The sequence below is a fragment of the Oratosquilla oratoria genome, chromosome 40, assembly GCF_046742065.1.
Source record: "Oratosquilla oratoria isolate Oo_2021 chromosome 40, ASM4674206v1, whole genome shotgun sequence".
NCBI classification, from domain to species: domain Eukaryota; kingdom Metazoa; phylum Arthropoda; class Malacostraca; order Stomatopoda; family Squillidae; genus Oratosquilla; species Oratosquilla oratoria.
Window position 1 is genome coordinate 9,867,516 of NC_134816.1, and position 12,516 is coordinate 9,880,031.

The following is a 12,516-nucleotide window of genomic DNA, read 5'->3' on the forward strand; positions in this document are numbered from 1 at the left end:
CAATAACAATCTCAAATCATCTAAGCAGTGAGCCTCTGAGAAAGCAAATAAAATTCTGGGACTGCTTGATTTTTTACTTCAAAAGTCTATCTTTCATTAACAAGCTATATAAATTAATAATTTGTCCACATTTGGGATATGCTTTTTCATTATGGTCCCTAAATCTCATTAAAGACATTGACAGATTAGAAAAAGTACAATGGCGAGCCACAAAACTGATTCCAAGTATTAAAAATAGATCATACAAAAATTGGCAAAACACATGAATCTATTTTCCCTAAAAAAGCATAGAAACCAGAGTTGACTTGATACAGGTCTTTAAGATTCTTTTGTCTTATTACTTTTCTTCCTCCATTATCCCAAACCAAGTTCCTGGCCTTTTTTTCCAATCTCACACTTTTTGTTAAACCAGTCCTGTTTCTGCTTCCTCCCAATAGTCATTGGCACATGTTCACAAACCAGTTGTAAATGTCAGGAAAAATTTCCTATTTCCTACTTATTCCTGTGATATTCATGAATTCCTTCTAGTTTCCTTCTTCAAAGAATTTTTTCAATACTAAATAATCTGCTTCCCAAAAATTTAGTCTCTCTTACCTTTGTGATTCATCCCTTGGCTCTATTTTCTCATCCTCAATTTGAAATTCAATTGTTACAAGGTCACTTTTTCATATGGGGCAAAGGTAGTTCAATGAGCTGATGATGTTTGCTCTTTGGGTAGAACAGATCTTGTGGGTATGTCATCTCATACCCAGGTCACTTACTCATGTATAGGACTCGAACCTACTGCTCTGAGCGTGAGGTTCAAGTCCTATACGCTACAGTCATAAAAATGATCTGATTGATGTTGTCCACCAGCAAATTTCTCACAGAGTTACAATGGTGAAGCGTGAAAGGGATTTATTCTGGTCTTTACCCCCCTGGTACTAGCGGGCTTGGGTCTCTAGTGAAAAAGGAAATGGGGTTGCAGACAGCGATCTTTCCCAATCTTGGGAATCAGTAGCATTTTGAGTTCAGAGACTTTTTAAGTAGCTTCTGTAGCTGAGCAGGTTAAGGTGCTGCTCAGTAGCCTTATGGCTTCTTGTGTGTTAGGTTCAAGCCCTATACTCAATGGTCATTAAAATGATCTGATTGAGGTCGCTGTCCACTAGTGAATTTCTCACATAGTTACAATGACAAAGCATGAAAGGTATTCTTTCCAGTCTTTACCCCCTACTATTAGTGAGCTTGGGTCTCTAGTGAAAAAGGAAACGAGGTCGCAGACAGCGATCTTTCCAAACCTCTGGAACCAGTAGTGTTTCAAGTGTAGATACTTTTTAAGTAGTTTCTGTAGCTGAGAGGGTTAAGGTGCTGCCCAGTAGCCTTATTGCCTCTGAGCAGTAGGTTGGAGTCCTATATGTGACAGTCATAAATATTATCTCATTGAACTACCTTCGCCCAGTAGGAATTTATGAATTCCATGGGAGTAAGGAGGAAAAGGGAAATTTCCTAACATGACTTAGGAGTCAACAAACATGTACCAAAGACTATTAGGAGGAGGAAACAGAAACAGGACTAGTTTAGTTTAACCAAAAAAAAAGTGAGATTGCAAGAAAGGCCAGGGATGTGGTTCAGGAAAAATGAAAGAAAAGAAGCAATAAAACAAAAGCTTAAAAACAAGCAAGGAATGACTATGCAAGAATTCAAAGGGAGGAAGAAAGAAATTTTGAAAGAAGTGAAGTAGATAAATGCAAAGATGAACCTAAGCTGTTTAACAGATTTATAAATAGTAAATTGAGAGAGTGAAGTAATGAAGCTAATAATGGGTGATGAGGTCTTTGAAGAGGCCTCTGCACAGGCAGAAATAATGAAAGTTTCCAATCAGCCTTCACAAAACAGCAGTTTTTTGGAGGAAAGCAGGGAAGTAAAAAACTAGGTTTAGAAGATATAAATGTAGAAATAAGGAAAGTGGTCAATCTCTTGGGATCATTGGATGTGACAAAAGCTTGAGGACCTGATGGGATCTTGAACTGGATACTTGAAGAATGTAGGGAACAACTTTTGGGCAAGATTCACAGTCCTATATGTTTGTTGAAAGAAGGCATTGTGCCACTTGATTGGGTAAGGGCAAATGTGGTGCCAATTCACCAAGGTGGGAAAAAGGTGACACTATAAAATTATAGGCCAGTATCACTAAGCAGCACAATAATGAAAGGAATATTAAAGATGGATGGACCAAATATCTTGAAGAGAACATTGCAAAAAGATCTAGGTACTATTTTGGCATGGAGAGCCAAGAATGGGAAATGAAGTTCAATACCAAAAAGTGCAAAGTACTGGAAATGGGCAATAGCAGCAAAAGGCCATACTTACTGTTATTTGGGAAGCAAACACATTACAAAAGTAAAGGAGAAAGACTTGGAAGAGTTGATAAAAGATAACAGGTCACCTGACAGATATATTGATAGGATTGTGGGAAACATTATGGACTACTGTAGAAGATTAAAGTGCTGTTTCACTATATGGAAAAACTAATTGAATCACTGATGTTGGCCAAGACTGGAACATGTATCAGTAATGTGATCCCCACACACAGAAAAATATATAAGCAAGATTGAGAGAATACAAAGGGCAAACCAAATTGGTCCCCAGCCTGGCAGATAAACCATACAAGGAAAGAGTAAAAGCACTGTGTCTACCAAGTTTGAAGCATTGAAGAGAAAGAAGTGACATGATTACTGTATTCAGGTCATTAACGGGGATAGATTGTATTGACAGAAGAGATATCCTGATTATGGATGGGAGGGCTTGAGGTCATGGGAACAATTTTAGAAAGCCCACATGTCTAAAGGATGTGAAAAATTACAGTTTTCCATATAAATGCATAAATGCTTGGAATAGCTTAGATGATATAGTTCAAGATGGAACAATACACGAGTTGAAATCTAAAAGAAATTGGAAATCAAAGATATAGATTAAGTTAGAACTGTACTTGAACTTGAGGCTAGTTATTTCAACTTCTTCAATGCAAGTCAAATATTCATGCTCACATCAGGTTGCCTGATGTACAATGATGCATCACAATATGCTTATTACAAAATACAAAGTTACTGCTGTGATACTCATTCTCTTTCACCCAGAATAAATATAACGTCACAGAAAATGTGATCAAGCCTGTTCACAGAATATGGGGGTCTCTTCAACTACAAAATATAACTAGGAAGCTAACACCAGCATCCACGTATATCCCACTCTCGGCTCATAACACGCACATAGGCATCATCGCATTAAAGAGGTTAAATTGGAGAGTAGGAGGTGGGACTCAACAAATGTTGTTCCTTTCCTTGTATACTGTAATTAGGTAAATTTTGTACATAATACACACACACCCTGAACATTCTGACAAACTCTGGCCTCAGATCTCAAAGGTTGTGTATTTACCTAATTGTAGTATACAGGAAAGGATCAAATGCCACTTTTATTGATTGTAGCAAATTATAGGTTTTACCGACAGTTTTCTTTATCTGCTTGTCAAGGGACATATCCTTTGTGATGATTGCTACCAGGTCTTTTTCAGATCCTACTTTCTTTACTGCCTTTGCACCAATTTTATATTGTCCTGATATCCTGTTTTTAGTTTTCCCAAATTCCAATATGCTACATTTCTTAATGTTTAAGTCCACTTCCCACTTCTGACTCCATTTCCAAACCCTGCTCAGATCTCTCTGTAGTGAGTTACAGTCCATTTCAGTATTCTCTTTAACAGTTGCATGTCATCTGCAAAGAAGCTCATGTAACATTCCACACCTTTGTCCATGTCATTCACATAAATAGCAGACATTATTGGTGCCAATACTGATCACAGTGGAACTCCACTAATTGTCTCTTCCCAAATAGAAATCTCTAAGTACTACTCTTATTTTTCTTCCATGCAAAAAGTCCTCCATCCATTTCAGTAGTTTACGTTGTATCCCTCCAATGGTTTCCAGTTTAATAGCTTTTTGTGTGGGACTTTAACAAAAGCTCTTTGTAGATCGAGGAAAGCACAGTCATCTCATCTATCCCTTGTATTATATCTAGAAGTCTTGAGTAAAAACAGATCATATTAGTGGCACATGATCTTCCCTGTCTAAATCTGAATGGTATCGGATTTAGTATATTGTTCTCCAGATGTTTTATCCATCTACTTTTTATAACTTTTTCACAAGTTTTGGTTACTGTACATCTAAGGGAAACAGGTCTGTAATTTGTTGGGTCTTCCTTATTTCCTCCTTTATAGATTGGTACAATATCAGCATTTTTCCAGTCATCTGGTATTTTTCATTGTTTGAGTGAGCAACTTATTATGTTATTTTTTGTCTATTAGTTCTTCTTTACATCCTTTTAATATCCAGTTTGCTTTTCCATCTGGGCTGTCTGATTTCCTGACATCGAGGTTCATTATTTGGTCCATTATTTCTGTGTTACTATTTTCAGATCTCTTATGTAACTATCCTTAAGTTTCTTCTCATGTCCTCTTATTTTTCTTCCATCCCACTTCTGTGTGTGTGTGTGTATTTACCTAGTTATATCTAATGGGAAGGGGAGCTATGCTTGTGGTGGCCTATCTCTGTATCTCGCAGTGTCTAAATTGCTAATAAGTTCACATATGGTTTTTGCACACACTATTGTTTTGTCTAGTTTGTTCCATATGTCCACCACTCTTTGGGGAAAGGTGTTCTTTCTCAGGTCTCGTCTATAACTGTCTTTTTTGAGTTTCCTTCCATGTCCCTTTGTATTTCTCTTATCCCAATTTAGTAAGTCTTCTCTATCAAAGACTTCCATACCTCTCATGATTCTATAGTCAACAAGTCATCACTTTTTCTTCTTTGTTTCAGAGTCGATAACACTAGTTTTGACAATCTCTTCATATGACAGTTTTGAAAGTGTGGGGGCCATCTTTATAGTTGCTCTCTGGATTCTCTCAGTTTTCGTTATATTTTGGGACTGGGTGACCATAGTATTGCTGCGTACTCCAATTTTGGCCTTATCAGTGTGACTAGTATTTTCTTTACCATTTCTTCATCTAAGTAAAAGCCACCTTTATTGATCTTAGCAAGTTGTAGGTTTCTCCAACAATTTTGTTTATTTATAAGGGAACATGTGCTTTGTGATACAGGTCTTTTCAGATTCCACTTTCTTTACTTCCTTTGCACCAATTTTATATTGTCCTAATACCCTTTTTTTTTTTTTTTTATACTTTTTCCGAATACCATTATGCTACATTTCTTTATATTGAAGTCCACTTCCCACTTCTGACTTCATTCCCAGATCCTGTTCAAAGCTCTCTGCAGCGAATCACAATCCATTTCAATACTTTCTTCAGTTTGCATCATTCCACACCCTCATCTATGTCATTCACATAAATAGCAAACATTATTGGAGCCAATACTGATCCCTGAGGAACTCCACTAATCACCTCTTCCCAAGTAGAACTCTCTCAGAGCACTACTCTCATTTTTCTTCCATGCCATAAATCCTCCATCCATTTCAGTAGTTTACTGTGTATCCCTCCTTTGGTTTCCAGTTTTCTTAAATTTTTTTTTTTTTTTTTTTTTTTTTTTTTTTTTTTTTTTTTTTTTTTTGGTGGTACTTTGTCTAGGAAAACACAGTCAGTCCTATTCCAGTCTTGGACTTATCAGGATTTTGAGGAGTTTTTCATCCTTTCATCCATATGGTGGAACACCACTTTAATCTTTTGCAATAATTCATATGTCTCCTACAATCATGCTGATATGTTTGTCAAGTGACATGTTGTCTTTTATCTACTCTCTCAAGTCTTTCTCCTCCTTTGGTTTTGTAATGTGTTTGCTTTTCAAGGAATAGTTTAAGTATGGCCTTTTGCTGCTGTTACCCATTTCCAGTACAGTAGTCCCACGAATAACGCGGGGGTTAGGTTCCTGAAATTACCGCGTATAACCAAATCTGCGTATTCTGATATTTCTTATTAAATACCGGGGTAAATCTTTATTTTCGACCATGGGAGTAATGTAGCAATAGAAAATTAAATATTAATTAAATATGCAATTTTGTGTGCAAAAAGTGTGAAAAAGTAAAAATAGAATATCAGGGCAATATAAAATTGGTACAAAGGAAGTAAAAAAAAGTTAGCTTGGAAAAGGACCAAGGAGTGATTATTAACAGATATGTCACCAGACAAGCAAATAAACAAAATAGTCAGAGAAACCTACAATTTATTGAGATCAACAAAGGTGGCCTTTAACTACTTGGATGAGGTAATGGTAAAGAAAATATTAGTCACACTGATAAGACCAAGATTGGAGTACACTGTGACACTATGGATGCTCAGTACAAAAAAGAATATAAAGAAATTAGAAAGAATCCAAAGAGCAACAACAAAGATGGCACCAACACTTTCAAAGTTGACATGCAAACAGAGATTGTCCAAACTGCAACTACCAACCCTGGAACAAAGAAGAGAAAGAGATCTACTAGCCATTTACAGAATCATGAAAGGGGATTGAAGTCCTTGACAGAAAAGATTTATTAAAGCGGAATATAAAAAAGAAAAAAAAAAAAAAAAAAAAAGAGGGCATGAAAACAAACTCAAAAAGGATAGTTATAGAAGAGATCTGAAAAAGAATAGTTTCCCACACAGAGTGGTGGATGTCTGGAACAAATTGGACAAGGCAACAGTGTGTGCAAAAACTGCACAAGAATTTAAGAACAAACTAGATGTTGAAAGATACAAAGATGCACTATGAGCATAACTCCCTTCCCTTCTAATACAACTAGGGTAAATACATAGTCAAACCTATACAAATAGAAAATAATTTTTTTATTTAGAACTTAGAATTGAAACATGTGATAATTATTGGTAATACTGTTAATAGGACTGTACAAAGTGGAGCATGCTAAAATATAGAATGAAAGTACTGTACATAATCTGTAAAATGTACAATAAGGACCCCAAGAATAAGTAAAAATGTTAGTCATAGGATTAGCAACATACTTGATGTGTAAAGGTGTTGCTGAAATAAATACTAGTTAATATATGGTTGATGAATATGGATATATAATGGTAAATGAATAGTATATCAGAAACCTCAGGTGTCAAAAATACGTACACATAAAAATAGTATTGTTTGTGTAAGTGGTTTAAAATTCTTATATTTTTGTATTTTTAACATAAAATTAGTAATGAGCAACTCTGTTAGATACATTTCATTACTATAGTAAACAGTTTATAAATATAAAAGCATTAAACCACTTGAATCATGTAATGCTGAAGGTAATGTCCAGATTTATCAAATGTATATTCTTTACTGGTGCCATATTGGAAAATTTCTGCTATTTTCTTAGGCAGGGTTTGAGATGGCCCCATATCTGAAAATTGTCATAAAGGTCTAATCTAACATTCCGCTGAATTTCAAGCTTTTAACCCAATTTGAATAATCACATGATATTTTGTCATTCACCTGACTAATATAGCCCAATCTGGAACAATATAAGTATTCAAATCTAAATTTGATAATTGGAAATTAATTGATTAACAATACATAAAGGTGAGGCTAGGTATGATAAAATTGGAGAGTAGGAGACAGGGATGGAATGGATGGGAGTGGTTTTATGCCCCCCCACTTTGTTTTTGGTATATTTATGTATCTAGGAGACAGGACCCAATAAGTGATACTCCTCTCCTGTACACTATAATTATGTAGATACTCAGAAACACCAGCACCCTGATCCATGCAAGAATGAAATATGCATCAGTGGTATGGTTTCTCCACAGAGTGAAGGAGATCAGGAAGCGAAAAAGTTCTTAGATGTGGTGTAGGATAATTTCCTAAAACAAATGATTACCGATCCTACAAGGGGAGAAAATACTCTGGGCTTACTTTTAACTAATAATGAGCACCTAATAAGTAACATAAGAGTGGGAGATAGTCCAAGTTCCAGTGATCAAGAAATAAGATTTAATATTATTTGGGAAGAATTAAAAAGTACGAATAATGTCCAAGTGCCAGACTTCAGGAGAGCAAACTTTGACAATACAAAAACCTATTTGAAATTGAATATGAAGTGTCATATGGAGGTTTTGGAAATTATTGGCATGGTCAGGTGTCGGGACATGACCAGAGGTCAGGTCATGACCAGGGGTCAGGTCACGGAGGGTAATATACATACCTTGGGTCAGGTCATTTGGGGGCGGGGGCTCAACAGCCAGGTCAGCGATTTGGATGAAATGTATAGCAATCTAACTGATTTAATTATTAGTGCACAAAATACATCCACCTGAAGTCAATACAGAAGAATAGTAATACATCCAAATGGATGATGGACAGATTGAAACATGAGATCGGAATGAAAAGAGGAATTACGTAAAAATTAGAAGAAAAGGGAAAAACACCTTGGATCAAGATATAACAAAATGGCAAAGCTGGTTAAAAAGAATACACATACAGTGAAATGTATTTATGAAAATAAGGTTGCCAGTCAAGCAAGATCCAACCCTAAGGGTTTCTTTCATCTCTATAGAACAAAAAATAAAGAAAGAATAGGCCCAATTAAAAACAATGAAAATGTCATGATAGAATCAGAGGAAAAAATGAATGAGGAATTTAACAAATATTTCCTCTCGGTGTTTACTAATGAAAGGTTAGATAAGGTACCTGACTGCAATCCGATTTTCAGCGGGGATGAAGAAAGTAGACAATCTAATATCAATATTAGTAAAGTAGTAGTCAAGCAGATTGAAAGACTTAAAGCTACAAAATCCCAGGGTCCAGACAAAATTTTTCTGAGAATGCTTAACCACTTCACTCCGGGCCAAAATCTCGCGGGCAGCATTAGCTGCCAGATGTATGATGTCTCATAATAATACTTGCATCATAAAAAATAGTCACCGCTTATATCGATCGTTCTCTCTTTCACCTGTGAATTTTGATAACCATAGAAAATGTGATGAAGACAGTTTAGAGAGTATGTCATTATGCAGGGGCAACTACAATAAATATAATCAAGACGCCGATATGGCAGCCTCGCATATCCACTTGCTCCGCATGCTGCCTACGTAGGCAGCACCGTATGGAAGGGGTTAAGGAGTGTAAATTTGAAATCTGCGACCAGTTAACTGAAATATTTAATAAATCTGTAGACACTGATTTTGTGCCTACTGCTTGGAGGGAGGCAAACGTTCCTGTTTTTAAGAAGGGAGATAAATTGTCTATATGCAACTACAGGCCAATCAGTTTGACATCGTTTATGGGTAAAATGCTTGAATCAACAACAGTAAATAAACTCGAAGAACACATCGAGAGACATAATTTAATTCATGACACAAAGGTAAGTCATATGTGACTAATCTTATATCCTTTTACACTTAAGTATATAAGGCATCAGATAATGATAATTACGGTGTTATTTACCTTGACTTTAGCAAAGTGTTAGACAAGGTGCCACACCAGAGAGTACTAAATAAAATCAAAGCCCATGGCATAGGAGGAAAAGTGTTAGAATGGATTAGAGTTTGGATTAGTAACAGAAAACAGCAGGTCACCATAAATGGAGTAAAATCTAAGGGCAATATTACTAGTGGGGTTTCCCAGGGCTCTGTTTTGGGTCACTTGTTGTTCATTATGTACTTAAATGACTTAGACAATGGGATAAATAGTGATGTTAGTAAGTTTGCAGACGACACTAAAATAGGATGCCTAATTAGGTCAGGAGATGATGCACAGATTCTGCAGGATGATTTTAACAAATTGTTCACATGGTCGGTGAAATGGCAAATGAACTTCAATATCTTTAAGTGTAGCATGTTAAACGTAGGGTTACACAACTCCGAAAATAGATACAGCTTAGATAACGTGCTTTTAGAGAAAACTGAGTTGAGAGAGACTTGGGAGTTCTAGTGATTCCTGACCTTAAAACCAGGAAACAGTGCATTAGCACCAGGAATAAAGCTAACAGAGGATTATGTTTCATTGCTATAACGGTAACAAATAGAAGTGCAGAGGTAATTATCAAACTCTAGCTGGCGATAGACCCATCCTTGACTATGCAGTACAGTTTTGGTCTCCGTCCTACAGAATGGACATCAATTCACTAGAATCAGTACAGAGAAGAATGACCAAAATGATACATGGACTCAGACATTTGCCTTTCCAAGAGAGGCTTAGGCACCTTAACTTACACTCTCTGGAAAGACGCAGAGTGCGGGATGATCTAATAGAGGTGTTCAAGTGGATCAAAGGCTTTAACAAGGGTGATGCAAACAAGATCATCATATTAAAACAACAGGGTAGGACTCACAGTAATGGATTTAAACTGGACACATTTAGATTCAAGAAGGAAATAGGCAAGAATTGGTTTACTAATAGGGTGGTCAATGGATGGAATAGACTTGATAACAATGTAGTGAGTGCTGAAACTATCAGTTGTTTCAAGAAATGGTTAGACAACTTTAGGGATGGGGATGACAGATGACAGGTGGTGATGGATATGGAGCAGCCTAATAAAGTCCTTATGGTCTCTTGCAATGTTCTTCATTCTTAGTTCTTATATACTAAAAATACAAAGGGCAGCAACCAAACTGTTTGCCAGCCTGGCATATAAACCATATGAGGAAAGACAAAGAGCACTGGGTCTGCCAGCTTTGAAAGATCAAAGAGAAAGAAGGGATATGATTACACTGTTGAGGTCGCTAAAAAGGATAAATTGCATGGAAGAGATCTTGTAAGGATAGGAGGGCTTTAAGAAGTCACAAGAACAAATTAAGAAAGACTAAGTGTCAAAAAGATGTGAGGAAATGCATTTTTCCATGTAGATGAATGAATAGTTGTAATGACTTAAGAGATATAGCCCAATTTGGAACAATACATTAATTCAAGTCAAGGATATAGTGTGAGTTAGAAGTGTAATTGGACTAGATGCAATGTAAGATGAATTGGAGAGTAGGAGATGGGACCCATTGAGCATTGGTCCTTTCCTATGTTCTACAATTAGGTAAATACATAAATTCATAGCTAAATATGATACTTGGAAATTAAAGATATAGACCAAGTTGGAACTGTTCATGCATTTTAGTCAAGGCATGATAAATTGGAGAGTAGGAACTAGTACCCAAGGAATATTGCTCCATTCCAGTGTACTACAATAAGGTAAATACATAAACTCTTGAAGACAAACCACAAAATTCAATACTCCAGCAAACCCCAAACCTTCCAGCATCAGTACAATGGAAAATCCTTTTCAAAAGAAGTAAGAACTCCACTGTCTGATTTGAATTCCAAACATCAGCTTTAAGTCCATTTCAACACAGAATAGGCCTGGGCATAGAATCAATTTACATTAAATGCAACTATCAATCAGAGGGCACTGAACATTTTATACTTTCCCACACTATTCCAGGGCAAGAACATAATGTTTATTTTTTTAATTATGTATGGGCTCATCTGGTGGCTATTGCTGGTTACTTGGGAACCAATGGTCTTCTATATGGGAGACATGGGACAAGGGATGGTTTGAGTGACTATAATTTGCTGTTTTCATTTTTTTTTTTTTTTTTTTTTTCCAGATTTGATATTTGGTCTGATTGGATCATTGCTACTCCTGCTCATCTTGGCCTTAATTGTTATCTATGTCATCAAGATCCGACATCTGTCCTCACAACCTCGTGTTCTGGCCTGCAATGGTAATGGCCATATAAATGGCAAACGGAGTGGTCCAAGTGCATTGCGGAGTCAGAGTGGAGGTGGGCCGGTTGGGGAAAGTCATGAAATGGAAGCATATGTGCCCATGCTCACACGTATCCCTCCTGACTTTGTATCCGCTCCTCTTGACACTAAGGTAAGATATCCATTTATTAGAATATATAGAAAGGTAATGAGTAATCTTATTATTTATCTGAATTATATAATTGTGTACATTTTCATATATCTTAACAGTATTAAATATTCTCACCATTGTGTGAAGTGTACTCTATTAAGTATGGGCAAATTTCAATTTATGCGATCTTGAATGTGTAGTAATATATTTTGAATGAACATTCTTTGGTACAGTACTTTGTTAAACCACTTTGTAATGAATCTATATATCATAGTGGTGCATAAAAAATATATATTCTGGTCAAATGGTTAATTGTTGGCTCAAGTTCTACCTACTGGAAATCCATAGGCCATTATTCAGTAATAATCCCCATGTATTCTCATAGATCTTTCCAGAAAGAAATGCTAGACTGTGTGTTGTATTTATGCATGTGCCTCCTTGCCTATTTAGAATATACAGTATTGGAGTTATGGTTGTGGGACTGTATTTCCATTTTTCATACTTTGTTTTGAATTTGCGTTGTCTGACTGGATTGTTTTTTCTAATTCATTTCACAAATCAGTATGAAAAACTAATTTTTGGTATCCTTCAAATATTCTATCTTCTGCAGATTTTTGTTATGTCCTCTTGCCCCCTATGGGAATTGTCTTGTCATGGTGACATATGGGGAGGGGGGGGGGGTGCTTGTGTGTCCCAAGGACCTGGTGAGTG

At 36.3% G+C, this 12,516-nt stretch overlaps 1 protein-coding gene across 6 annotated transcripts in view; it reads left to right on the forward strand.

Moving 5' to 3' along the window:
- LOC143020634 (protogenin B-like) overlaps nt 1-12,516 on the forward strand; it is an 862,265-nt gene that overhangs the window by 787,709 nt on the left and 62,040 nt on the right. For all 6 annotated transcript variants that reach the window (XM_076177127.1, XM_076177126.1, XM_076177129.1 and 3 more), the window contains one exon: nt 11,555-11,826. In XM_076177127.1, the coding sequence (XP_076033242.1) occupies nt 11,555-11,826 (272 nt within the window). The remainder of the gene's footprint in view (nt 1-11,554; nt 11,827-12,516) is intronic.